The sequence below is a fragment of the Thermobia domestica genome, chromosome 9 (assembly GCF_964235325.1).
Source record: "Thermobia domestica chromosome 9, izTheDome1.hap1.1, whole genome shotgun sequence".
Classification (NCBI taxonomy): domain Eukaryota; kingdom Metazoa; phylum Arthropoda; class Insecta; order Zygentoma; family Lepismatidae; genus Thermobia; species Thermobia domestica.
Genome location: NC_137462.1, coordinates 26,053,114 through 26,079,975, shown reverse-complemented (window position 1 = coordinate 26,079,975; position 26,862 = coordinate 26,053,114). Strand labels below are relative to the sequence as shown.

Below are 26,862 nucleotides of genomic sequence, written 5' to 3'. Positions count from 1 at the left end.
TATAAAAATATACTCTGAGATTTCAGATTTTCATGACCAGTTGGGTAAATAAAGGACTTTTTCATGGCTTTCATGACCACTAAGCAAAATATATGACTTTTTCATGACTTTCATGACTTTCATGACCAGTAGACACCCTGTATTCAGTACCGAAACGTAACCTACTAGAAGTGGTATGCAGATCATTACTTAGGTTTTAAACTACTGCTTAGGTCGGTTAGTATTCCCACCAGGAATCAAATCCACAACGGAAAAGAAAGTACGAAATTTTAAATTCGCTGCGAAGCTTGAAATATACCACTTTCAATACTGTATACACGCTTCAACTGATCAGAACAGACTAGCAATGTACCGCAAGCTATATGAGTGAAACATTGACATACGAACATACGTTGACGCGCTTTCAGCGTATCCAAATTTATGTCTTTCTCTCGTTCTCGTGGAATACAAAAAAGTCGAACGATAGGAAGAGTAATTAAGATGGTTGGTAGTAGTGTAAAGAAAAAAAAAAGTTTGCGTTTCAATAACATGCTATTTTTCCTTACTTACATCTTCGTATTAACAGTAAAGTGTATAGGTGAATGAACGGTGAGCGATAGCCAATTCGTAGTCACATCACTATTTGCCAATATGTTACGTAACCAGTTAACAAAAGAACGCTACAAATGCTGTTGATAAAAGTGTAGTGTGCTATTGAACTCTACTGCCGTACAGCTGTATCTTAGCAAAATATGTTAAAGCACCACCGATATGACAGGTCTTATCTACGATTGGAACAAGTAAATTTTTTGGTAGCAGCTGATGTGTTTTAATATCGTTACATTTCAATGAATTTGGAATGAATACAACAACAGCACCGGTACTTGATACAAGCAGTGAAGGCTTATTTAAACACTGAACTCGAAGATAAACTTCAAGGAACTCATTACAAAACCATGTCAAATATTAAAATATAGGGATTGCCCAAGTGGAAAGGAGACTTTCACTGTAGTAGCGTTGTATCTAATCGAAGTGGGGAAATATATTTGCCGATAAATGACGCGGTGTGACTTCCAGTTAGGACTTGCAGCGAACGGTGCCAACAGCTGTTTCGTTGTTTAGCATTGTCGGGTGCATGATGGAATCTTCTAGGTCGGCCCAACAAGCTGTTATCCAATTTCTTCGCACAGAAACCGTGAATGCTTTAGAAATTTATCGCAGGATGCGGGAAGTGTCCGGAGAGCAGTGTCTTGCACGTTGGACAATATTCCGTTAGTATCAGCGTTATGATGAGCCGGGACACGAAAGCATGAAGGACTTGCCACCATCTGCTGCAAACATTTCGATAGGAAGTCCTCAAACATCCTCCATATAGAAAGTGACTCCCAGATCTTCAGCCACCTTTAAAAAAGTCACTGAAAGTTTCACCTGTAAGAAGGAAGTATAGAACAGAGTGGAACAATAGATCTGTTAGTAATCCAGAAGTTTTATACTGAAGCCACTCACTCCTTTCCTACACGCTAGGATCAGAGCATCAATATCAATGGCAATTGTTGTAGGTATCACGTTACACATTAACTGTACCTTACATATGTTGTAATAAATTATTCTTTAGATATACCAGTGTCTCCTTTCATTTGGACAAATCTTATAGTTTAGCATGTAACTAGACTGAAAGTGCTTTATATACGAGTATCTGAGAGTATATAGTGCTCTTGTACTCGTCTAATCGGATGGCATTTTGAGAAGACGATTTCAAATGTCGAAAATTAAATTAAAACCAGGAACCTGCCGTAGCCTCACTGTTCCGATTTTTATAAAATTACGCACAGTACTAAGAAGTGAATTGAAAGCCTCTTACCTGTTGAGAGGGCGTTGATAATGCATCAATCAACTTCGATACAATTGGTCTTACTTTCTTGTCATCTCTGTCTAAATGCCTGGCTAATGAGCCCATGAGAATCACTACAGATTGTCTTACAGCGTCATAGCTTCCTGAGTCCGGGGCTTGGTCTAGAAATTCTTCAAATACAGGTAGTAAGCTGTTCACTGTGTCCTGTATGTTACAGTAAGGTTAAAAGGAAAATATATCAGTATGACAATATATTTGTAGGAATACACATTTAACTCATACTATTATGTCTAAGAGAAGGTTTTCGTGGATAATTTTATTTGTTATTGTTAATTTTGGGAGTAACAGAAAACAAAGAACTATATCACACCAAACTGGGTGTTCACAGTGGTCTAGTACTTAAAAGAATAAAGAGAAAAGTAACGAGACTTCGGATAATGTGTTGTTTCTTCTGATGCCATTGGATATATATCAAACAGGCAATCAAATTACGCAATGATTAAAATACCTCAAACACAATGACGACTACTTTGTTTCAGAGTATTTTTCTATGAAACATACACTATTTTATATTTCATTTTGCTTTTCTTAAAAAATAAAAAGAATAAAAGGAAACCAACGCTTCAGAAGACAGAAACCATCGGTGACGTAAACATACAAAACGACAATGATGGACACATTTATTCAAAATTTTTTAAAAAACTGACCCCTTCTGTCAGTTTCTACAATTCTTGCATTTGTGCTATCAGTGGATCTTTTCTTCAAGACAACTGATTTAAGGAATTTAAGTAAAACCATAGAGAGGATTGTGATCAATTAAAAAAATGAAATCTTTTAAGTTTTACAGGGTGTCTACTGTAACTCTAAAATAAAATTTCATGACTTTTTCGTGACCTTTTATTTACCAAACCATAAAATTTCATAACATTCTCAAGAGGGAATTTGGATGCGAATTAGGCCGAATTTTCATGCATGCAATAGAAGCGTGCTTTGTTAGCGATTTGGTAGCGTCTAAAGCCGACCACAGACATTTTTGGTGGTGAATTTTAATGTTTTTAGAACAAAATTTTCCAGTTTGTACTTATATTTGTACAGATTTAAAAAAAAAAAAAAAAATCGTGACCCAAAAGGTAAATTTCGTGACTTTTCCTTGACTTTCATGACTGATAGACACCCTGTTTTACGTCCCACGCATATGCCGGCTAAGCTAAAGGAGACAGTGATAATGAGAAATGAATGAAATGGTGGAATGAAGAAAGTGGGAGAACCTCGAGAAAACCCATGCACACGGTGTTCGTCCACCACAAAGCTCACTTGACGTGAGCTGGGATCGAACCAAGGTGATCAATTAAGAAAAGCATCGTGGTATAATGTTATCTTATACTAATTCTATTACGTTGCTCATCTTCACAAATCCTATGTGCCTCTATAATTTCATCTAAATTCTTTTAATTAATTATTCCAGATGAAGAGATCCGTTGTTAATATTTCGAATGAAAAGAATTACAAATACTATGATTTTCACGGAAGAGGTAACTGAAATATTTTTTCGTTAAGAAATGGATCCCGTTCGCAACCACAGTTAAAACAGATTGAACTTCCGAACATATCCGCAATTACTACATCACAATATATATTTTTATACATAGATGAATTTACAATGCTTCGCACCAAAAGGAACACTTTTCATTAACTGCTATATTATTTGTCTGTCTGTCTGTCTGTCTGTCTCTCTCTCACTCTCTCTCTCTCACACACACACACACACACACACACACACACACACACACACACACACACACACACACACACACACACACACACACACACACACACACACACACACACACACACACACACACACACACACACACACACACACACACACACACACACAGAGAGAGAGAGAGAGAGAGAGAGAGAGAGAAAATAAATAAATATATACAGGGTGAGTCAAAATAAGTGTTACAAGCCAATATCTCGCGAACTATACATCATATATAAAAAATATTAAGAAACAATGTACAATACAAAGGGGCCTAAGAAATGAGTCAAACATTAGGTTTCCCCCGCCCCCCATATTGGGGGGAGGGGGGTAAACGTGGAATTTTTTAATGGGAACATAGGTCGAGTGATACCTCGTTCGAAAGAGCTTGAAAAATTGAACAATTTTTGTAGGAAACAATTTTTGATATGGGGCACCGTTTTCAAGATGGGCCCCAAAAATGGTCCTGTATCCGATAAAATTTCCAGTACTTATAAATCGGAAACGGCTAAGTAGAAAAACATGAAACAAAAAATGAAAAAGGTAAACGCCATAGGCAACGTGGAATGGTGTTGTCGTGGTGCCCCAGGGCCCCCTTCATGGGGCCCCGGGACCAATTTTAAAATTTCAAATCTGAATATAAGTGAACACTCAGTTTGAACACTGCACTTTCTATCTGAATGTGGAACCATTTCCGGCGGCCATTTTGAAACAGGCCTGCCCGAAATCAAAATAATTTTTTTAATAAGCTGTTTGGTTTTCCATAATCTATCAAACAAGGTATCACTCAACCTACAGGTATATTCCCATTTGAAATTTTGAAATAGGTCCCGGGGCCCCATGATTAGGGCCCTGGGAACACCAAGACAACATCATTCCACTTTGCCTATGATGTTTTCGTTTTTCATTTTTTGTTTAATCGTTTACTACTCATACGTTTCCGATTTATAAGTACTGGAAGTTTTATCGGATACAGGACCAATTTTGGGGTCTATCTTGAAAACGGTGCCCCATATCAAAAATTGTTTCCCACAAAAATTGTTCAATTTTTCAAGCTCTTTCGAACGAGGTATCACTCGACCTATGTTCCCATTTAAAAATTTCACGTTCACCCCCCTCCCCCCAACATGGGGGGCGGGGGAAACCTAATGTTTGACTCATTTCTTAGGCCCCTCTGTATTGTACATTGTCTCTTAATATTTTTCTTATATAATGTATAGTTCGCGAGATATTGGCTTGTAACACTTATTTTGACTCACCCTGTATATATATATATATATATATATACCAGATTAAAAAATCGGAACAACTGCTTACCTTTCCATGTAGATCAACGGCAGCAAGAGCTGCGGCTAACATATTCTTCCTCACTTCTGCATTTCTATCTCCCAGTCCTACAGACACAAAGAATGTCACTAATTGCGATACAGATTCAGAAGTAAGGAGAGGTGCGATTTCCGCTAAAGCTAGCGCTACGCCACTACGAGGCTCCCATGAATCTAAAGGTTGTTCAACAAGACGTCCAAACGCATCTAGTTTTGGAGGCCCCATCTGCAATAAAATAATAATAAACTTAATGTGCTGAGAACAGCTGAAAGAAAAACTACGGCATCTAGTCACAATTCAATGTTATTATTATAAAATTATGCAGTAAAAATAAAATAAGAAAACATAATATTATGCACTGGAACTTTTAATTTCACGTTTTCTAAATATATATTCTACATAAAAGCGGTTATCAGGTATATAATTCGAGTCAAACAATTTTCCATTGCTCTCAAGTAGTTCAAATTTACAATATGTTCTTCAGTAGCCTGACGTCTTAGAATATTGACCAAATCCAAAATATAGAAATCTAACAAGATGTTTTTGAATCACTTCAATTCTGTTCACAAGTATTTGTGTTAAGCTGTTAATAATAATAATAATAATAATAATAATAATAATAATAATAATAATAATAATAATAATAATAATATGCAGTAATATAGTTATGATTTACATTGAACAGAAGCTGGCTGTTGCGCTGTTTCTCCTCCAAATTGCTGCCTCTTCCTGGTTAAGTGGCTAATGTTCAATTCCGTTTTCGATCCCCCATGGAGTACAAACTAAAATCTTGATGCAACACCTCTTAACAGGCTACGATCTACCAGCTGGCTTATGCCACTCATGACTTTGGAGCAATGTGTGATCAGCAAATCAAGTTTCTTAGCTGTTAAGCTGACTTTCTAGACCAGAGTTCGCTACTTCTTTCTTTCAAGTAGTTCCTCAGTTGTCCTCACGACGCTGGATTGATATCGCACTGCCAACAGTGTGATGATTTTTATTTGTGGATAATTTATCCATAAACAATTTTTGAAGATTAGGAGGAAGTCGAGATGTATTTTCAGTTTCCTGAATATTCATTTTAGTTTTTACTCTCATGCCTAACCAAGGATCGATGGAAACCAAAAGTAAAGTGAGTCGCACAGTTAGTTAGCCCATCTATCAATTTTACTCACTTCAACCAATGGTTGATTCCATAATTTTCTGCTAGTTGCGACGAGAGTAGTGTGCCTGAGAGAACATAGGTCACAACGACGCGCAAGATCTATGAATTTCCCGCACGCTCCCTGGTCAAGGAATTGAAAGTAACATGTTACTGATGATGCTCTAAAAGTTTACATTAGTATGTGCTTCATATTAACACTTTAAGCGCCAAGGGTCAAAATCAGAATTTTTCTCTTGGGACCAACTACATATTTTCTATTTTCCCTTATTTGGCCGTGTGCATAAATTGTATGCACAAAAAGTTTTTACCTGTGGGCCATGTGCATATATTTTCTGCATGATTCAGTGTACAGATTATAGGCTTGTGTAGAGATTTTCTATACATTTATCGTTGAAACAGATGTACAAATATTTAGTACTGGTCCCCGGGAACAGCATATAGCGATAGGCCGTTAATTACTCAAAAGTTCATTGCATGCAGTCAAAGTTCATTGTTGTTAGAAGCTAAATTGTAGTGCATTTCAGTTAACATTACGCTGTTGTGAGAAGCACCTGCTCCGTGTAACTTCTTTTTCACCTCAATATTGCAAACGAGGACGCAATAAGAGATATTTTGCAAGGAATGGAAAGTGATATGAGTGACTTGAGTGAAGATTCATTTAGTAACATTACTAATTCTGATGATCCTCTTTTTTCACCACCCAAGACTGTCAGTGATTCTTCCAGCAGTGAAGAATACGAACATATCCTTAAGCCATGCCGGAAAAGAAGACGTAGATCAGAGAATGGTGAATCAATATTTAGTGGCCATCAAGTGAGTGATTGCGAAACAGACCCAAAGGAAACCGAATCTGGGACTAGTTCCACAAAAGAAATTGTGTGGTATCCAGTGTCTGGAAACTTGCACGAGTTCGAATGTGATTTCGATAGGCGAGGTTATTGACATTTTGCAAGGTACAAAAGACGTTCTAAAATACTATGAGCTATTTGTTGATGACTCAGTATTGGACTTAATTGTAACTGAAACGAACAGATACGCAGAGCAATGTATTATTTCTCATATTGAAAACTAAACGTCAACTGATCATGCACGATTGTCCATGTGATATGATACAGATAAGAGTGAAATACTCCAGTTCCTAGGTTTGATTTTATGGATGGGGTTGGATAAAAAAAAAAAATATATATCAGGAAATACTGGTCTAAATGTCCACTATATGAAAACAATATTAGTAAGTGTATGCCTCTAAACCGTTTTGAACTACTTCTTAGTATGTTTCATTTCTCTGATAACGAATCAGTGGAAAATAAATCTAACCGAATGCATAAGATCAATCCCCTTATTGCCATGCTGAATGAAAAATTCAAGACTGTGTACATACCCGAACAAACTGTATGTATTGATGAGCCAATGGTTCCGTTTCGAGGAAGACTTAGTTTCAAGCAGTACATACCAGGCAAGAGACACAAATACGGACTGAAATTATTCAAGTTTTGTATCAAGGGTGGATACACTTGGTACATAAAACTCTACGGAGGAAAGGAGGCCAAATCAACAAAGCAAGCTATGTCAACAAAGATAGTGATGGAAATGATGAGTCCGTTATTGAATGCCGGTAGAACGTTGTTCACAGACAATTTTTATACCAGTGTTGCTTTGGCTCACGAACTCAACAGCAATCAAACATATTTGATAGGAACCTTGAGGAAAAAACGGAAAGAAAATCCAAAACCAGTAGTTTCAGCGATTTCCAAAAAGGTGAAATGATCGCTCTGCAAAGCAATACCAATGTGATTATGGGGAAGTAGAGAGATAAGCGTGATGTTTTATTTCTTTCCACCAAAGATGTGCCAACCATGACAGAAGTTACATACAAGCACAACAAAAACACACACACACACACACACACACACACAAAAAAAAAAAAAAAAAAAAACGATTTTGGAATACAATGAAGCAAAGTCGTATATTGATGTATCCGACCAGATGACTTCTTATGCAACAACAACACGGAAGGGAGTGAAATGGTACCGAAAAGTGGCAATAGAACTACTCACTAACGCGGCTGTAGTTTAATGCGCACACAATTTTCAAAAAGGTGACGGGCGAAACTTACCAAATTACTGACTTTCGTGAAAAGCTTTCCCTTGCTTTGATATTTCGTAAGAAGAAAGAAGACACATTTCATTCCGATGGGCAACCTTCTTCAAGAAAACACATTCTCCAAACATCAAATAAGAAAAGGCGTCGTTGTACAGAATGCTATACAAAGCTGTCTCAGAACTTTGGAAGAGCACATGCAGCAAAACACTCTAAGCAAGTTTTAACCGTGTGTCCCGGGTGTTCAGAGGACAAAGCGATTGGCCAAGATTGCTTTTTGAAAAACATATTGTAAGTTTGAAAAACTGGAAAAAAAATGGTGATTTCCCTGCTAACTCTTGAGATAAATTGTCACTTGTTCTTATATTTTCTTATCAGGAAATCTTTGTTATCTCTTCGTTTATAAAAGCTAAGAATGAATATTTATAAAAGAAACATGAAAAATATACTTGTTTGAAATGTTATCTCCAAATACTTTGAAATTTCGAGAATTATAACAACTTATTTAGCCAAACTTTTGAAATAAATTTATCGTAAATTTCAATAACATGAAAATTTACTTCTCAATTTTATCCCAGGGGCCATATGGATATAATTTATGCACACTCGTATTTTCGCAAAAAAATCATCATAAAATATAATCAAATGTATAGAACAACAACAAAATTAATATTTTTTAACAAACAAAAAATAAAAAAGAGACCCGAAACAGAAAAAAATTAAATTTATGCATTGGCCTCCAGCAGAAAACAAAAGTGTGCATAAGATATATGCAATGGCCCCCAGGAACAGGCCAAGTGTGCATAAAATATATGCACATGGCGCTTAAAGTGTTAAAACGTAACATACTTTCATACATTTATTGTGTACACATTCCAACTTCCTCGATGCTATATGGTTAACGTACGAGCCTTTGACACAGAAGAGCAGAGTTTTCGATTCCCATGTGGCTCAGTGGTTTGGATCCCATGTTAACCCATAGGGTCCACGTCTCATCTAGCCTCGGTGCTGAACAGGACGCGAAAAATCAAATCAAGCAACCACCCATGTATGCATTTATGTAAGTTCAGTCTACGTACCGAAAGTTTGTCATGATAAATATTTAGGAGCTGTTCCATCACTTCAGGTACCAATTTTCTATCCTGGTTAAGTAGTGCAGCCAATGCTTCAGCACCAGCCTTCTGTATCACATCCACAGGATGTACAACATCGCCAAGTAAGTTCTGCCATAGACCAGGGGTTAATTCAAGTCCCGCAGATTCCCACAGCTTCTTGGCCAAATCTCTGAAAATCATAATGCAATATATAAAAATTCACAATTATATGTAAATAATAATAATAATAATAATAAATATTTTAAATTTATTTACTTTTAATGTTTGCTTATTAATTTTAGTATCCCAAGAATTGCTGACTTCTAGTGAGCAGTACAGAAGGATAATCTGTTTCAAGTTAAAGAAAAAAACGGATACAGTACAGGAATCAATAGAAAGAAATTATATTGATCATTTATGAAGTCTTCGTTAAAGTGTGATTCACCGACTGATACTAAGGTTTTAAAAATCCTCTGCTCTTTATTATGGGTCATGGGCATAAAAGCCCTCAATTCTGCTCCTATTTTAATTAAATGTAACGAGTAATTTTTCTTAAAATTAGAGAAATGAACAGAAACGCGTTACATTTACTTAGAAAAACAATGGGGAAAACCGACGGGAGTCAGTGTCTCGCACTGAGACCAATAATAAAGAACACAAGTGGATTTGTTTACCAATTTCCAACGACTGAATAACAAATTAACACGTATAACAAACAGATTTGATGTAAATGAACGGGAAAATGGGAAAGACTGAGGAGCATAAAGATACAGAAGGTTGTTTGGGATACATGAGAACATCGAATTGCAGTAACGAACTTCGACACTTAAGGAAAGTCTATGTGGAAACTTTCATCCACAAAAGGTAACCGCGACAGGACTCTAGTGAAAATATGAATAAAGTGCTGTATGGCATGTCGGATGGCTTGCCAAAAATGTTCCTGAAGAAAAGAAAGAAAGAAAAAAAAAAAAAACTACACTAAACGAACGATCAACTGCTGGAAATTATGAACATCATCTAGCAATCTTTTCATCCTAAATATGGGCAAAAATCTGCTGCACGAAATATATGTTTCGACGTGATATGTCTTATAAAAATTGTAAAATTCATTCCTGCGCTGAATTCTTACAGTAACAATTACTCAAGACACAAGATACTCCTGCCATTCGTAAGTACTTCTTTCACTAGTGTCGAAGTCGTTACACAAAGAACATGATCAATAAACCGACCGACTGACCGAGAAGTCTTATTTGTCCTATAAATAGCTTTACACTGATATAAATACATGTAATTGTATGATTAGCATGTCATAAAGTATCCCTACAAAACAAAAATTCAGAAATATACGGCTCCAGTATAAATGACTCCTGTACCTGTTTAGCTCTTCAAGATACATATATAATGTACGAGACGGAATACAGCAATTTACTAAAGAAAGAAGTACTTAATACAGTAACTAACCTGTTTTCTTCGCAAGTATCAAATTGAGCTACCCAAATCCTTCGAGTTAACTTCAGTGCTTGTTCATATCTAACTTCAAAGGTCGGAAGAGCGTCCACCATTGCTCCAAGACCCTGGAAATAGTAAATATCGATTTTCTTTAATGTGTATTTTTCAAGTGAAATTTTATGTTTCAAATCTTAAGATAATCATTTCAAGAAATTAAGAAATGTCCTGAAAAAGAACCAGGCTGGGCAACAGTCAAATACGTAAGCAATATAAGATATCGGTTTACTGTTGACTGATAACACTGTCATTTCAACATAGTGACATCACTGGTATTTGAAACATATCTTACCAATTAAAAAATCAACTTTAAATTTTGATACGTACCCTAAGAGCTGCATCTCGTACTACTGACGATGGAGATTGTAATGCAGCCAATAAACTATCCACCTCTTCACTGCTAGCTTCAGCACAGCCTTCGTCTCCCGAGACCGATGCAGCAACGTCATATAGTACTGTTCCAGCTTGCTGCTGAATCCGTCCACCAGTTAAACCTACAAATACAGCATTTTTGTCATTAATATCTATGAAGATATGGCCAAATATTACATACAGTAAGGATAAAGAAGTTGATTAGTGTAAGCATAGTTTGTAAATAAGAAGGCAATCAAATTAACATCAGAGACTTCTGCCATATTTGCTTCGTACAATTCACTTTTAAAGATAAATTTCAGATCCCCTTCTAAAACCATGTCCACGCCACACAAATTAAAAAGCTGACTTTTACGTCCAATGGTTGAACCCATTTAGACTGCAGAAAACGATAATATGAGGAGGAGGAGAGTAACACCCATGTTCTAAGCAGGATCTGAATCCACGACTACATATATACACCAGGGGTCAGGATGAAGGAGCATATCCGAAAAAGAGCAAGCACTAATCAGAACTACACACACAACGAGGAATACCCGAACCACTACAGGGTATGAATACCTCCACAACTATTGAAAGTAATTTTTGAGACTTTTTCAATTAAAATTTTGAAATCTCAAGTTAGTTCTAGCTAACTTGGTAACACGTAGTTCTCACCGATTGCACACTATGGCAGTACACTCTGGAAAGAAACAAGATTAACATTAAGAACTCAAAATCTCTCCTTGTACTAATATTCCAATCTTAACTTCTAATATTTCAATCGTCTCTGAAATCATCTTCAAGAGCAGATGTGATGCTAGTCGGAATCTAATTTTTAATTACATTATTATATCACTCAGAAAAATCGGCACCGATTTTTCCGCGGTGGTTTGTAGTTTGAAAGCCAAACTGCAGACTTTTACAAAACGGGCTCATGAAAAGTGAACCGCAACCAAAAATTTGTCACAAAGCACGGTGACTAGGTAGGGAAGGACTAGTATCATCATGGTTTCAAGAGCTCTCCAGAGTGGATTTCATCTTGATGACTGCACGAACTTTTTGATACCCTCATAGTGCAAAAATATAAGTACCTTTTAATTTAAATGACATGAACGTAGGAGACAAGCATGATGTATCTAATGTAAAAAATAATAAATTATTTTTAGAAAAATAAGAAAACCATTTACCTCAAAACTAGATAAACCCTAACGTGTTTAACTGGGTGATGTACGATCAGCACATTGGCTATTAACGTCGTTATTTCTGGGTTTCCAAACCAGTGTTCGCCACTTCCCAATACAAGGGCTCTCGAATTGCCTATGATGCTGGATAAACACTAAAAACCTGGTGCGTTCATTGATAACAAAACCCAGGAATGTATTTTAAAAAAAAAATGTGCGCTAATCAGGATTAGATACAACAACGAAACCGCACAAACATATGTTGGTATTTGATAAGCTTCTCTTGCTCCATTGTTTGTTGTTATTCACATATTTCGTAAATAATGACGCCTAAATAAAGGCAGTACCTTTACTCAGCGATGTTCAGGTTTAACATTTTCTGTTCAGATTTCATTTTGTTACCTTTTGTATTCGGGTGGCTTTGTTCCAAGCTGATTAATCGTCGAATGTTTTGATACGTTCTATTGACTTGTGACAACAGTAACTATGTTCGTTACTACATTTAAACATGTCTGCTTTTGAAGAAAGAAAGAAAGAAAAAAAAACACCTAGTAAGAGCAAGAGAACTAGATGATGTAATGGTTGATAATTTACCTGTGAACGTTACGGACATATATATACTTCTCAATTAAAAATACTAGTTGTCATGTATTAGTAATGAGAAAAAAATGTAGGTATAACGTTTTAGCAAGCAAAAGTTTAAAACTAAAGGCACTTTTTGAATACGGTCCTACGTCTATAAATAAAACTGGAATCACACTTAAAAAACATCGGTTATATTTCAGATGAAAAGGTGACTGGTTTAATTTACAGTGCTATCCTATGAGATGGTATCCAAATGGAGACGGCAATTCCAAACTGAACACATGACACCGCGGACACCTCTAGAACAGGAAGATCATCTTTCACTGATAATGCCGCATCGACAGAGAAAGTTGATAAGATGATAATGGAAACAGGAGGATTACCATTGAAAGTTTTATATGGGTCCACCTGGAATATCATTCACAATCAGCTGCATCTTCAGAAAGTGTCAGCAAAATGGGCGCGAAATTAGGATATGAAATATTGACCCACCCCATACTCACCGGACCTAGCACCAAGTGACTTCTTTCTCTTTCCAGATATGAAGTGTTCACTCAGAGGATGTCATATTAACAGTAGCGATGATGTCATTTCTGAGGTTGAACTATGGTTTCAATTATAAAAAAAACTCACGGAAAGTGAAGAACCGCTAGCAAAAGTGCGTCGCTAGGGCGGTGACTACGTAAAGAAGGACTAAAAGCATCATGGTGTCAGTTCTGCCGTCCTAAGCAAAAAAAGACCTTAACTCTACATTTTTCGAAAATCGAGATATTGGTATGGGAATGTTCGTAGTACAATTCTGCATCTACCTAAAGTAAAATTGACGTGGTTTGACCAATAAGTTGGGAGTAATGACGTCATGAGTGTTTACCTTATGTTCAAAACTGTAACTAAAAGTAAGCAAAAAGACCTTAAGTGGCAATTCATACGCAAAAATATTTAACTGTATTACCACACAAATTTTAGATCGTGAAAATATATTTAGTAAAGTTTTACTGAAATACAACAAATTTGAACGTACAGCCTAAGCCAAAACGCGTTTTGCTTATTTTCTCGAAAGTATGTGAAATGGAGTTAAGGCCTATTCGCTTAGCACGGTAGTTCTCCAAAGTGGATTTCCTCTACGTGACTGCACGAAACGAAGAGAAAGTACAAAAGGTAGGTGAAATTCTAAAACCACCACATATTAATGGAAGGTTTAAGCAAGCGGTAGATCTACACGCGTTTCGTACCTCTGGTTGATGTTCAAGTAAAAATATGTCAGAGTATGAGTATTTCCAATCATTTGTGAGTCAAAATTTTACTTGAAGCAACCTGAATACCAAGGAAAAAACTCTTTAATTGTTGTGCTTGAATATCTGCTCTATTCTCCATATTCAACTCTCTCTGATTTGGTTATTTCAGAAATTAAGTAAATCATTCAAGGAGTACGTCATTATTTGATTTAAGAGATCCAAAAGGATAAGGATGCGAAAAAGCTTCTGTAGTTGGCTTCCGCGAAGGACTTTGCTTCAAACAGCTGTATTTACTGATTGCGGAGACTACTTTGTATAATTCATCAAAACTACGGAACACAAATAATATCTAATTGTTCTTTTAAAATCAGTAACCTTTTCACTAAGAAAGTGTGTATGTATCTACACAAATCTAACAATATTTCATTCAAAGCAGCAAATAAAAAAAAAAAAAATTAAAAAGTTAATGTTATCTACTGTCAAGAACTAAAATAGTAAAACAATGTAAAAAAAATGTACAAAAAAAAAAAAATGATGGAAATAGAGATTACTGAAAACTTACTAATAATTTCAATTAACATTTCAAACATCTGCTTTTGGGGCAAAAACTTGGGATGATAAAGATCATTTGACGAGGACCCGCGCATTTGCGCATGCTCTGAGACTATTTGAAGGCCAAGATTGACTAGAACATCATTTTTGCCAATGTTTTCCAAAGTTGCGGCACGAACAAAAGGGAAAATGTAACAGAATGCAGGTGCAGTGAAGTATGAAGGTTCTTCCTTGATGCTCACATTGCTATCCACAGACATTTTCTTTGGTTTGACGGTGACTCTGTGAAGAAGAGACATAGTTCTCTTCACAGCTGACGGTAAATCCTCTTGCTCCCAGGCTGGGTCGAGGTCACATTGAGGCTTCAACAACCTTAATGTTACATGAGCAACCAACACACCTGAAAAGTAACAGATAAAATTATTATCCTACACAAATAAATTACTGCAAAACTTAAGAAAATTTTGATTAATTTGAGCTTAATACGGAACAGGGTAAAGAAAACTGACCGTTGTACTAGCAGGGACTCGAGACCTCGTCAGTCCCGAGATCTTTTTATATTATCTTACTGCTCAATATTAAGTTATTCATTTCATTAAATCGAACTCATTTTACCACACACTGGATTGTACCTACAAGATACGACACATCTACATTGACCAATATTTGTATATTGAAAACATGCACGAGAAGGGAAACAGTTATTCTTTCAGTTTCTTATCTCAGTGTTTACACAATATGTCAAACTGACATGTCTCGCACCGCATTTGATTGAAGACAATTTGAAAGATTTTATTTTCACAACATAGTTTTATCCCATAAGAAATTACCTCCTTCTCCCCTTGGTGCTACACCATAGAAAGAATTACTGTTAGCAAGACGGAGTATTAATCTACGGGGTAATATATGGTTAGTGCATCAGCTTTTAATGTTATTTCTGACTTTCTAGACCTGACTTCAACAAGACCGCAATTACTACGTAATACCGGGCCAACAGCAAAATTGTGCTCCAACTGGAAATCGAAGCAGAATCACGCTCAATAGACATTCTACACGATAGAACTATTCTATCAAGGAATACCTTAAAATGAGTTATACAGATAGATAGATATTTGTATCACATACGTGCTTTCATAAAAGTCACCTAGAATAATGATCGTATGCTGTGTTTGAAAATTTGTGGTCCATGTAATCCAAAGAATATAAATGATACAAGTACTCTCATTACACAAATTGTTGACCATTAATGTATTCCAGACAGTACAATGCTCTGATATCCAGCAGGACCTGCTTTAAATACTTCGGATAAAAAATAATAAAGTTTATTATATTGCAAAGTTATATAGAGATCATATATGCATAGAAACCACATAATAAATAGCCACGCCTACGTGTTTCAGTACACATTACTAGTGTTTCGTGAATAACCAGATTCAACGATCGTGTCTGTTGTGGTGGTGGTCACTTAAAAAAAAATGTTATTAAGGGGCAGACTACTAAAAATTATACAAAAGCTAACCATTTTTCTTTTCCCCTTATTTTTGGAATGTAACCTACTACAATAATAGATAATGTTATTCTACATCGGGAAATACGAGTCCGAAGAATTTTCAGTGTTGTGATCCACAGAAATTACAGTGAGACCAGAATATGAATTACCCACGAACCTTGTTAAGGCAGCGAATAGAAAATTGAGCTCAACGGTAATTGATGATTTATCATGTCTTGGCTTCTTGTAATTTTAATAACGTTCTGTTTGTTACAAAATAAATCTTATAATCTTCACTTCTTTTATTAATTTTTTTATGGACATTATTTATTGTTTTACTGGTTGATTTGCAGTTTACTGTCCCTTTCAGCACTAGGGCTATATGAGACGTCAATCTACAGCTTGGGATCAGAATCACATGAGCTCCTATCAGGAATCTAATCCTGATTTCCAGCGCCAAAAGCGCGTACGATAACCAACTTATTATCTCATATTCAAGAAGCGAGAGAAGCGAAAACATTTTAAACACCATTAGTTCTTATTATAGCAAAAGTAATTTGGAGAAAGCTTAAATCAAATACATTATAAAATGCCATTAACTTACCGTAATAGTCTTTCTTTTTAGTAAAAACGCATTTATGAAGTTGTATATACAATTTCGTTAGGTATGGAGCTGCGAGGGGAGAGTCAACGTTCTTCAAAATACAAGGAAGAAGATCTTTAAAGTAAGGAGACAAAGCACTTCCATTTCCTTCAGCTACTGCACTGATCATCGACACAATGGACACTAGCTTAGAATTGAGCTGTGAAAAACAAAAATAAAGACCATATTAACGAAAGAACATTTTTTTTTTTTTTAACTAGTAACTATAAATTATTCAACACTTACACGCAACTCCATTAAATGTAATTGAGGTTAGTTTAAAGGACTAATAATAATCAACAGATGGCACCACGTTTCCGAATGACTTACCTTTTCAAATAAATATTCTGTAAGGAGCGACAATATTCACAACAATTCAATTTAATTTGAAAGGTGAATAGTACAACTCTTGCTGGGACATGGTTTAGAAGTAAATGCAGAGAAAACTAAATACATGGAAGTTCGTCGGGATCGTAATACGGCAAATTATGGATGCGTTAAAATATCAAATAATGCTTTCGACAAAGTGAATCTTTCAAATATCTAGGATTAATATCAACAGACCAAAATCATATCCACGAAGAAATTAAATGTCGACTAAAAGCAACGAATTCGTACTATTATTCAGTTCAAAATCTCTTGTTGTCGCGAACTCTGTCGAGGAATTTGAAGCTTAAAAAATATATAATGATAATTATGTCTGTTGTCCTGCATGGTTGCGAAATATGGTTGCTTACTCAGAGGGAGGAACGTAGACAAAGTATTTGAGAACAGTTATTTAGTTAGTTAAGATGAATATTCTGACCGAAGAGAAATGGGAATGTGGAATGCCGGAAACTTCATAACGAGGAACTGCACAATTTATAACGTTTACCGAACATTGTTAGAGTCAGGTCTAGGAGGCTCAGGTGGGTAGGTCAGGTAGCCTGAATGGCAGAAAGTAGGAACGCTTTCAAAGTTTTTGGAAATCCAATCGGAAAATTACCATTAGGAAGACTTAGGCGCAGATAGGAGGACAATATTAAAATAGATCTTGCAGAAATAAGAAACTGGATCCAGATGCCTAAGGATAGCAGTCAATGGAGACCTTCTGTGAACGCGTCATTGAACCTCCGGGTTGCATAGGCCATAGAGTTAGTTAGTTTGTGATAATAAAACTATGTCCAAAAACAAATTAAACCGATAATTAGATAATAATTTGAGCACTTTTGTGAGGTTTTGTTTCTTTCATGGTTGAGTGTTGTTATCGGAAGCATACTCCTGAAGAGTTACATTGAGTAGTCTGGAAAATGAATTAAACTAAACTCAAAACTGCACGGATTACTTCCTAATTATTAATCCAATCTGTCTTTGGGTAAAGTTTCAATATTCACTTCTTGAAGCTGATTCAATCATTTTGAACAATATATGCTTCCTACGAAAAACATTGTTAAAATAGGAGATACTTCGTCGTTGATTGTGTCTGTTAAAGAGTTTCCTATATGGTTTTAATTACTTATTCTACGGCCTTCTTCACAAGGTTAAGTCACTCATAACTCAAAAAAAGCACATTTTGCACTTCTGGAGCAAGAGTTCTAAAGTTGAAATAAGATCTGTTGGAAAAACGGTGTGTGTTTATGTAAAAAAAAATTACGGCAACTTCTTTATGAAAGAATTACAGATTTAACAATTCTTTTGTGTATATATTAACAAAATGAGTCTTCAATACTGTTTCTTCTTTTCTTGATGCTACTTATACATTATCTGTGCAAAACTTAATCCTTTAGTGACTCGTCAGGGGTTTGTGTTTACATACCACGTCCGTCTTGACAGGGTTAAGTTACCCTTTAAGAACTCGTTATGAGTTTGTTTATACCCCACGCTCGTCTTGAAAGGAAGTTACAGTTTAACGGCTTACGAAATTATTGAGTATATAATCACTAAAACTCAAAACTCATTCACATTTAACATTAACATGTTGTGTGTAGCCTTTGAGCCCTTGCACTGGAAGTGTAAAATGTGTTTATAAAGTGACGCGATCTTCATTTCAGTGTCTTAACCTGGTGGACACGAATGCAAAATACGTGGTTGAAACCATACACGAAAGCTCTTATAGACGTAATTAACGAATTACATTAAAAATGTGTTAATTAGTCTGTAAGTAAATATCCATTAAATGTAGTTAGAAATTAAGCACATAAGCCTCTCGTATTCATATTCATATTCATATTCACGGGGTCCCGGGTACAATTCCTGATGGTACAACCTTAAGAGGACTAACTAACGTCAAGAAAACTGGTGAAAAGTGCCCTAGCTTCGACAAATTTCTGATTTCCTTTGAACGCTAAATAAAATGCATCTAAACTCCCTGGCCAAATGACTTGTCTCATAGCGCACGGGTGCAATGAACGTGTGCAAGGCAAGTAATTCTGCCAGTTGTGTGCCTAGCGATAGTTGGCGCTAGTAGTAGTGTGCTGTGGTACTACTCGGCTCATACGCTGTGTGCTGTGTAGAATTGAACCACTTTGAGCCGTGGTAGAATGGCGTCCACGAAAGCAATAGACGAGTTCACCAGGGACCAGATTGTAGCTATGAAACAATGTGGAAAGAAAGTGTCGGACATAGCTCGTGAGTTCAAAATATCAACGAGAAGTGTATCAATACTGTATAAAGCCTACCTGATTGAGGGACAAACACATGCTTCAACATCCCGTGGCCATCGATCCAAAGCCCTATCGGATCGTGATCGTCGCTATCTAAAGAGACTACTGAAGGCAAATCGTGAAACCAGACGCATGACAACGTACCAAATCACGAAGGCATTTAATGAGAATCGAGATACAGCAATTTCCGAACGTACAGTGCAACGGAAACTAAAAGCTATGGGCCTTGCAAGTCGCAGCCCCACGCACAAACCGTATTTGACCACGGCAAACAAAAAGCGTCGGCAAAAGCGTTTGGGCTAAAGACTACCGTCAGTGGGACGTAGAAATGTGGAAACAGGTAGTGTGGAGTGATGAGAGCCGGTTTACACTCTTTACAACTGATGGGGGACGACGAGTGGGACGGGAGCAGCACGAAGCTCTTAATCCAGATTGCATCGATCCTGTTGTGCAAGCTGGTAGCGGCGGTGTGCTTGTCTGGTGAGCGTTTAGATGGAATGATGTGGGTCCGTCAATTACTCTAAAACGGCACAGAATTGGCGAGGAATATCTGGAACATCTGGAGGATGTTGTCAAGCCCTTAATGGAAGACTGGTTTCCGGATGGCGATGGGATCTACCAGGACGACAACGCGACACCACATCGGTCTAAGGCTGTTCAGCAGTGGTTCACGGACAATAATGGGCTGTTTGGACATCTGGATTGGCCTGCAAAAAGCCCGGACATGAGCCCGATTGAAAATTTGTGGGACGAGTTGGAAACCCAGCTACGCCTTCTTGACCGGGTGCCTAAGAATTTGACGAAGCTGGACTCAGCACTTCATCAAGCATGGAGCAATATCTCCCTCGACAAATGCCATGCCCTCATTGAATCACTACTACGACGTGTGAAAGCTGTATTCCATGCTAAGGGTGGAAGTACTAAGTATTAACTAGGGATGGGCAAAACCAGTTTTTATAAAAACCGAAACCGGTTTTTATAAAAACCGAAACCCGAAAAACCATTTCGGTTTTCTTCAAAACCGGTTCGGTTTTTCACCTAAACCGGTTTCGGTTTTCTCCAAAACCGGTTCGGTCTTTCGCCAAAACCGGTGTGCGTGGGTTTTCTCGGGGTTCTCCCGTTTCCTCCCACTTTCTTCATTCCACCATTTCATTTATTACTCATTATCACCGTTTCCTTTAGCCTAAGCGGCATAACCGTGGGACGTAAAACTCACAATTTCATTTTTTCATTTCGGTTTCGGTTTTCTCCAAAACCGGTTCGGTCTTCACCGAAACTGGTTTCGGTGAAAACTTTTCGAAAACACACAAAACTATTTCTGTGGAAATGGATTCGGTTTCCGGAGAACAACGAAACACCATTCTGGTCAGAAATAGAACAAATTAAAAAAAACCGGAATCGGTTTTGAAGAAAACCGAAACCGGACCAGGTAAAAAACCGAACCGGTTTTGGAGAAAACCAATAACCGGTTTCGGTGAAAAACCGGTTTTTGTGCCCACCACTAGTATTAACATATGAGACAAGTCATTTGGCCAGGGTGTTTAATTTTAAATGAATCCGTTCATGGGGTCATTAGTCAAATTAGCTATATATATATAGTGTTTCCGCATAATGTTGATGGGACTTTTATTTGACTTCGTATATGTAAATGACATTTTACCATATGGATCATAGCCAGCCAGTACTTTTTAATTATTCTCACGCTTTTTTTTTTTTTTTTTTTTTAAATACCTGTTTAAACTTGCCAGGTTCTTTCCTAATGACACGGCCGCCTTTCGTTACGCACGAGACTAGAACGAATGATTCTACACGATTTTACGCGTAATACCTCCACTTCAAGAGTTCTCTTCCTCTCCCTATCAAAGCTTTCTTATGTCCCAGACATTCGGCGGACTGTCTTTGCTCCACTACACAATCTCTCAACAACCACGTTCTCATCAGCACTCTGTAACCAAGCAAACTGTTTCCCCAACAATATTCGCAAACAACTCAATCATGAAAAATTTGCAACTAAATAATAAAATAAAATACAAATTTTCTTTCTGTATAATCCAGCCTCTATTCCGTACAGAAATTAATAAATCGCGTTTACCCATCCTTATTTTCTCAACCACTCCATACTTGTTTAATCTCATTCTTCAACATCCCATCACAGAAATGAAGTACACTTCACCATCCTCTCAGCTGCAATTCTTCTAATCCAAGTTTTCAGCTTTCGTTTCTTATTCAACTCGACTTATACAGTATTTCCATCTATATATGTATACATACTATTTATTGTTTTTATTTGATTGTTTTCTTAAAATTTAATTGGCAAACCTATTGCCGATTCGTAAATATGCGTACTAGAAGACTGCGTTATGCAAGGAATTCTTGTATTTGTTCATTCAAACAAAACAAATAATCGCTTGTCATTACGTTTGTGTAGTCCTATTAAAATTTCTGAAAGAATCTATCACGGTATCTGAATCGTCTTCACCATAGGAATGACGGGTTAGATTTGGTTGGGTCTCTGGCAGTACATGGCAGTCTGGGCATACTTTTTCAGTGAATCGAAGGAAATGGGAAGGTGGTTCAGGAAATAGTGGTAAAAGTTAGCTCACTTTTCAAGAACAAGATATATGGTACATGTACAAGAATACCTACTATTAGGTCCAATCGGGAATCAGGTGGTGGATCGTATGTGATTCAAACATACAGTAACAGGAACGTATGTGATTCAGACATTTGTATCATAGGACTACAAATTCCCTGGAAACCCAAATTCTTGAAGAAAGAAAAAAAAATCGTACTGAACATACAATTTTTCTGTCATATAAATTTTTTAAAAAAATTAAAAAGATGTGAAATTGCATACCTCTGTTAACCTGTTTCGAATGGCACTTTCCTTCTCCAGTTGCAGCTTCATTGCTTCCTTCTGTTTAGGTGTCAATTCTGGTTCCACTTTCTTTCCTTGTTTTCGTCTCTTTTCCTCTAGTTCCCTACGAAGCTGCATTTCCTCAATTTGTTCCTTATAAGAATACACTTTACTCTCTCGTTTTACGTTCCTAGTATTTAACAAATCATTACTCTGATTCCTGCAAATTGCAACACAAATCAATGCATTAAGTTGTATCATCTATACAATATAAAAGTTGGAAGTATTGAAAAGAGAAAAAAAAATGAAATGAAATGAAATCTTTCAGTTTTACGTCCCACAGTTATGCCGGTTAGGCTAAAGGAGACGGTGATGATGAGTAATGAAAGAAATGGTGGAATGAAGCAAGTGGGAGGAAACGGGAGAACCCCGAGAAAACCCACGCACACGGTGTTTGTCCACCACAAAGTTCACTTGGCGGGGGCTGGGATCGAACCCGGGATCCCAAGCACCAGAGGTGAACGCTCTACCACTGAGCCACCGCGGCCCCAGTATTGAAAAGAAATTACAATGGTTTAAATAAATATAATTCTGGTGGTTCAGCTATTGTTGATGATGAGAAGCATCCTACCAACCCATAAGCTGTTAATTCTGGAACTGTGACCAACGGCAGAACGAAATTTACAACATATTTAGTATCTTCCAACTTCTTTCTTTCTCATTTTGAGTGCGTGTTTAGCTGAAAGTTATTCTTTTCTCTAATTTCTGGCAATTAAATTTATATATATAAAAAAAACTTACAATATAAACCGTTTTGCTAAACGCTTTACAAGACAAGAAAGGGAAGACACAGGATGAAAAATTAAAGTACAGGGTATCAACTATGAGTAATCCAGTTGTGCGCCATCTTGGAATGAAGTCACGTGGTAGTTACCATGTGAAAAGAGAAAATGTGTCAAGATGGAATATGTCAGTGCAAATTACGTTATTGACATTAGAGGGAGGGTAAATTACGCCCAACAAAAGACAGATCTGTAGGTGCAATAATTCAAAATGAAAGAATAACGCCCTACCCAACACACAGACAGACATGATTATATAACAACAGTAATAAACAAGAACATTTTAAATACTAAACTTAGCTACAATACTACTTGCCTGACTTCTCGTATCTAACTTTTTCGAATGTGTTTCAGTGTACGGTTGAAAGTATGTTACATTGTATATGTACACTCATGTCCAAAATGATTGTCGCATATCTATAACTGACTTCTTGTAAGAATATAATTTGATAATGATTTTGCAGGGTACTTTTAATATTGATACTACGTGTATAATCGGGAAATGTATATTTGTGGTAAATTTTATAGGAAAATAATTATAAATACGAAAATTAGAATAAATAAAACAAAATGTTCCTAAATGGACAAGAAAGTTTCATTTTCGTTTTATTGCTCTTATTTACTGCTCTTTTGACATGAAACTTTCCACATACATGTCTTTACCGATTATACACATACTAACATTATAAGAAATACCTGGCGATTCGTTATCAAATTATATTCCTGCAACATATTTATAGACATGCGACAATAATTTTTGACATGAGTATACAACCTAAGATGTTTGCAAATCTATACACGATTTCGTTAGACGTAGTTGGTATAATGTTGCCATCCAAGTTCCCACCCGACGACGAACTGAAGGATATGTCTATAGTACGTTTGCAAGTAACAACTATGGGCAAAACAACATAGTTAAACTAAGAGACGGTGAAAAGAAGAGAAAATAGTCTGTATATTGTGTTAGCTGTGAGTATAAAATTATAAGCCAAAAGTGAATAGTTTACATCTTTCATTTCGGAATACAGTGAATGGTCTGGAGGGGGGAGGAAAGAAGCATCCCCATGCTTCAGTTCAGTTGGTTTCTTTGGTAGGGATAAAATGTGATAGACGGGGAAAATTTCTCATCTTCCCGGTAATTCGCACCCTGGAGGTTAATAAAACTAATTGTCGGGCTGGTCAGTAAAATTACTAGAGAAAGACTAATAAATGAAGTGAGATTTTTTATTCATGTTAAAGAAGCAGTTCGCAATTAGTTTTAGTTCTTTATATTTCTTAATTTTACCCTTCCCCTTCTCCTTCCAAAAGAGCCTTTTGGTGCATTTTTTCTAAACTTTTGTTAATACGACAATAACAATGATACAAAATATATACGGCGGAGTCCCGCTTATCCGAGTTTCTAGCATGTGTAACTGAAAGTTTACTGGGAAATCAGTTGTTCTTAACTTTCAGTGACCAACTCACACGCCCCAAGGCTTAGAAAACAGGAAATCACCTCGAAAATAAAAAGCCTTTTAGCGACAATTTTAAAATCAACTGACTGAAAACATAAAAAGGAAGACCCATTAGTGGTAAAGCATACTTACCCTGAAATTACACTTTTATCATATAATTCACCTTCTGGAGTCAAATATGTAAAATATTCATCTCTAGTAACACGAAAGTTCTCAGGAGACTCGAGACTTTCTTGCACGTGAGCAATTACTGGCGGTAATATTATGTTGGGCTTTAATCTCACTATCGTCTGTAAAGCATTCTCTATACTCTGAAAAAAACAAATCGAATGGTAATTAAAAAAAATTACTTGAAAACAAATTACAGTTTTAAAATAGTGAGGGAATACAAGGACAGTAATTCTAGACTGCGCGGGAGAAACAGTATGTCCAAAAAAAAAAAAAAAAATTTAGGTTGCGATTTTTTATTTTACGAAGCATAAGTATGAATCACTTATACTAACAGTACAAAGACGCGATTATTCAACTCACGTTTAGAATTGACTTACACCAAGTTAACCGGAGGTGGAGCAAGACACACAGATCTCCAATTTTCACTCATTTTATTTTGCTCAATTTCTGACTTATACTGTTTTTCCCGCACAGTCTAGAATTAACAACTTATAGAACTCAACTGATGCAGAAATACAAACATTTACTTGAAAATTTCGACACTTACTAAACCAACATACGTATACGAAGATTAGTCCCAATGAATGAAGAGAGAGATTACTGCAGTTCATTACTCTTGATTAATGAAATGAAATCTTTGTTTTACGTCCCACCGTTATGCCGGATAGGCTAAAGGAGACGGTAATGAGAAATGAATGAAACAGTGGAACGAATAAAGTGGGAGGAAACAGAAGCATCCAGAGAAAACCCACGCACACGGTATTTGTCCACCGCAAAGTTAACTTGGCGCAAGCTGGGATCGAACCAAGATCCCCAGGCACCCAAGGTGAACGCTCTACCACTGAGCTACCACGGCTCCTGCTCTTGATTACTTTTTGTATCATCTCAGTTATAATCAATTACGGGCAATTTCAGTGAAACTCATCATCAGCTACACCTTTTAAAAAAGAAACTTTAAAACGCAGTATTTTTCAAGCATTAACTAATAAAAAAAATAATGATTTATCATCGTATGTCCAAAATTATCGTCGCATGTCTATAAATATGTCGTTGTAGGAATATAATTTGATAACGAATTCGCCCGGTATTTCTGGTAATGTTAGTATGTGTATAATCGGCAGACATGTATGTGGCAAATTTCATGTGAAAAGAGCAGTAAATAAGAACAATAAATCGAAAATAAAACTTTCTTGTTCATTTAGCAACATTTTATTTTATTCACTATAATTTTCGTACTTATAATTCTTTTTCTATGAAATTTACCACAAATATAAATTTCCCGATTATACACATAGTATCAGTATTAAAAGTACCCTGCAAAATCATTATCAAATTATATTACAAGAAGAGTTATAGATATGTGACAATCATTTTGGACATGAGTGTACTTCGCCATTTTATTGGCAAGATGTTTGTTGCAAACTGAGATGTATTCCTAGCTTGGGTCCTCTGCTGATCTCTTCGATTTAAATTAATCCCTTAATACCGTCCAATTGCAGTACTTTATTTCATTCTTCCCTTCTATCTTCTACTATACTTTCTACCATATGCCTCAGAATATTGTTTCTTCTTTAACTATGGTCTAACCAGTTTTATTTGTTTCCATTACTGTATTTTCCTACTACCTACTTTTTCAAACACTTCATTAACTGACAATGACGTCCACTCAGCTTTCGCAATTTTTATATTTTGAATGCTCTAATCGCTTCACGCCATTTTTCGAAATGACAGATTTTGGGAAGTCTGTAACGTGGCACTTTTCCACGCAAAATTTTCTGTTTCTTAATTCAAAAACATTTCAAAGAAAATGGGTACACCATTGGATCGAACACTATCAAAACATAAATGAGAGAGATAAAAATCAAGAGCTCCAGCTATTAATTCTCCCACCAACGTGTGTCGAATGCGGCCGTGCAATAGGGTGGAGCGTTTTGCACTTTTGTTGGAAATTCGATGACGACTAGTGCGGAAAAGGTGCCATTAGTGGCACCGACCTTACTGATATATATATATATTTTTTTGACAACCCCTTACCCTGCCCCAACGGAGGCAACACGAGGGGTTACAGAA

General features: G+C 36.5%; 1 protein-coding gene across 1 annotated transcript in view; it reads right to left on the bottom strand.

Moving 5' to 3' along the window:
• The window catches only part of l(3)80Fj (lethal (3) 80Fj), a 135,672-nt gene that overhangs the window by 63,348 nt on the left and 45,462 nt on the right, over window positions 1–26,862 (bottom strand). The window contains exons 14-22 of the mRNA XM_081770783.1: window positions 24,754–24,932; window positions 22,326–22,545; window positions 16,788–16,986; window positions 14,705–15,094; window positions 11,115–11,281; window positions 10,743–10,855; window positions 9,267–9,471; window positions 4,914–5,147; window positions 1,841–2,035 (exon numbers count right to left, since the gene is read on the bottom strand). Coding sequence (XP_081626909.1) covers window positions 1,841–2,035; window positions 4,914–5,147; window positions 9,267–9,471; window positions 10,743–10,855; window positions 11,115–11,281; window positions 14,705–15,094; window positions 16,788–16,986; window positions 22,326–22,545; window positions 24,754–24,932 — 1,902 coding nt within the window. The remainder of the gene's footprint in view (window positions 1–1,840; window positions 2,036–4,913; window positions 5,148–9,266; window positions 9,472–10,742; window positions 10,856–11,114; window positions 11,282–14,704; window positions 15,095–16,787; window positions 16,987–22,325; window positions 22,546–24,753; window positions 24,933–26,862) is intronic.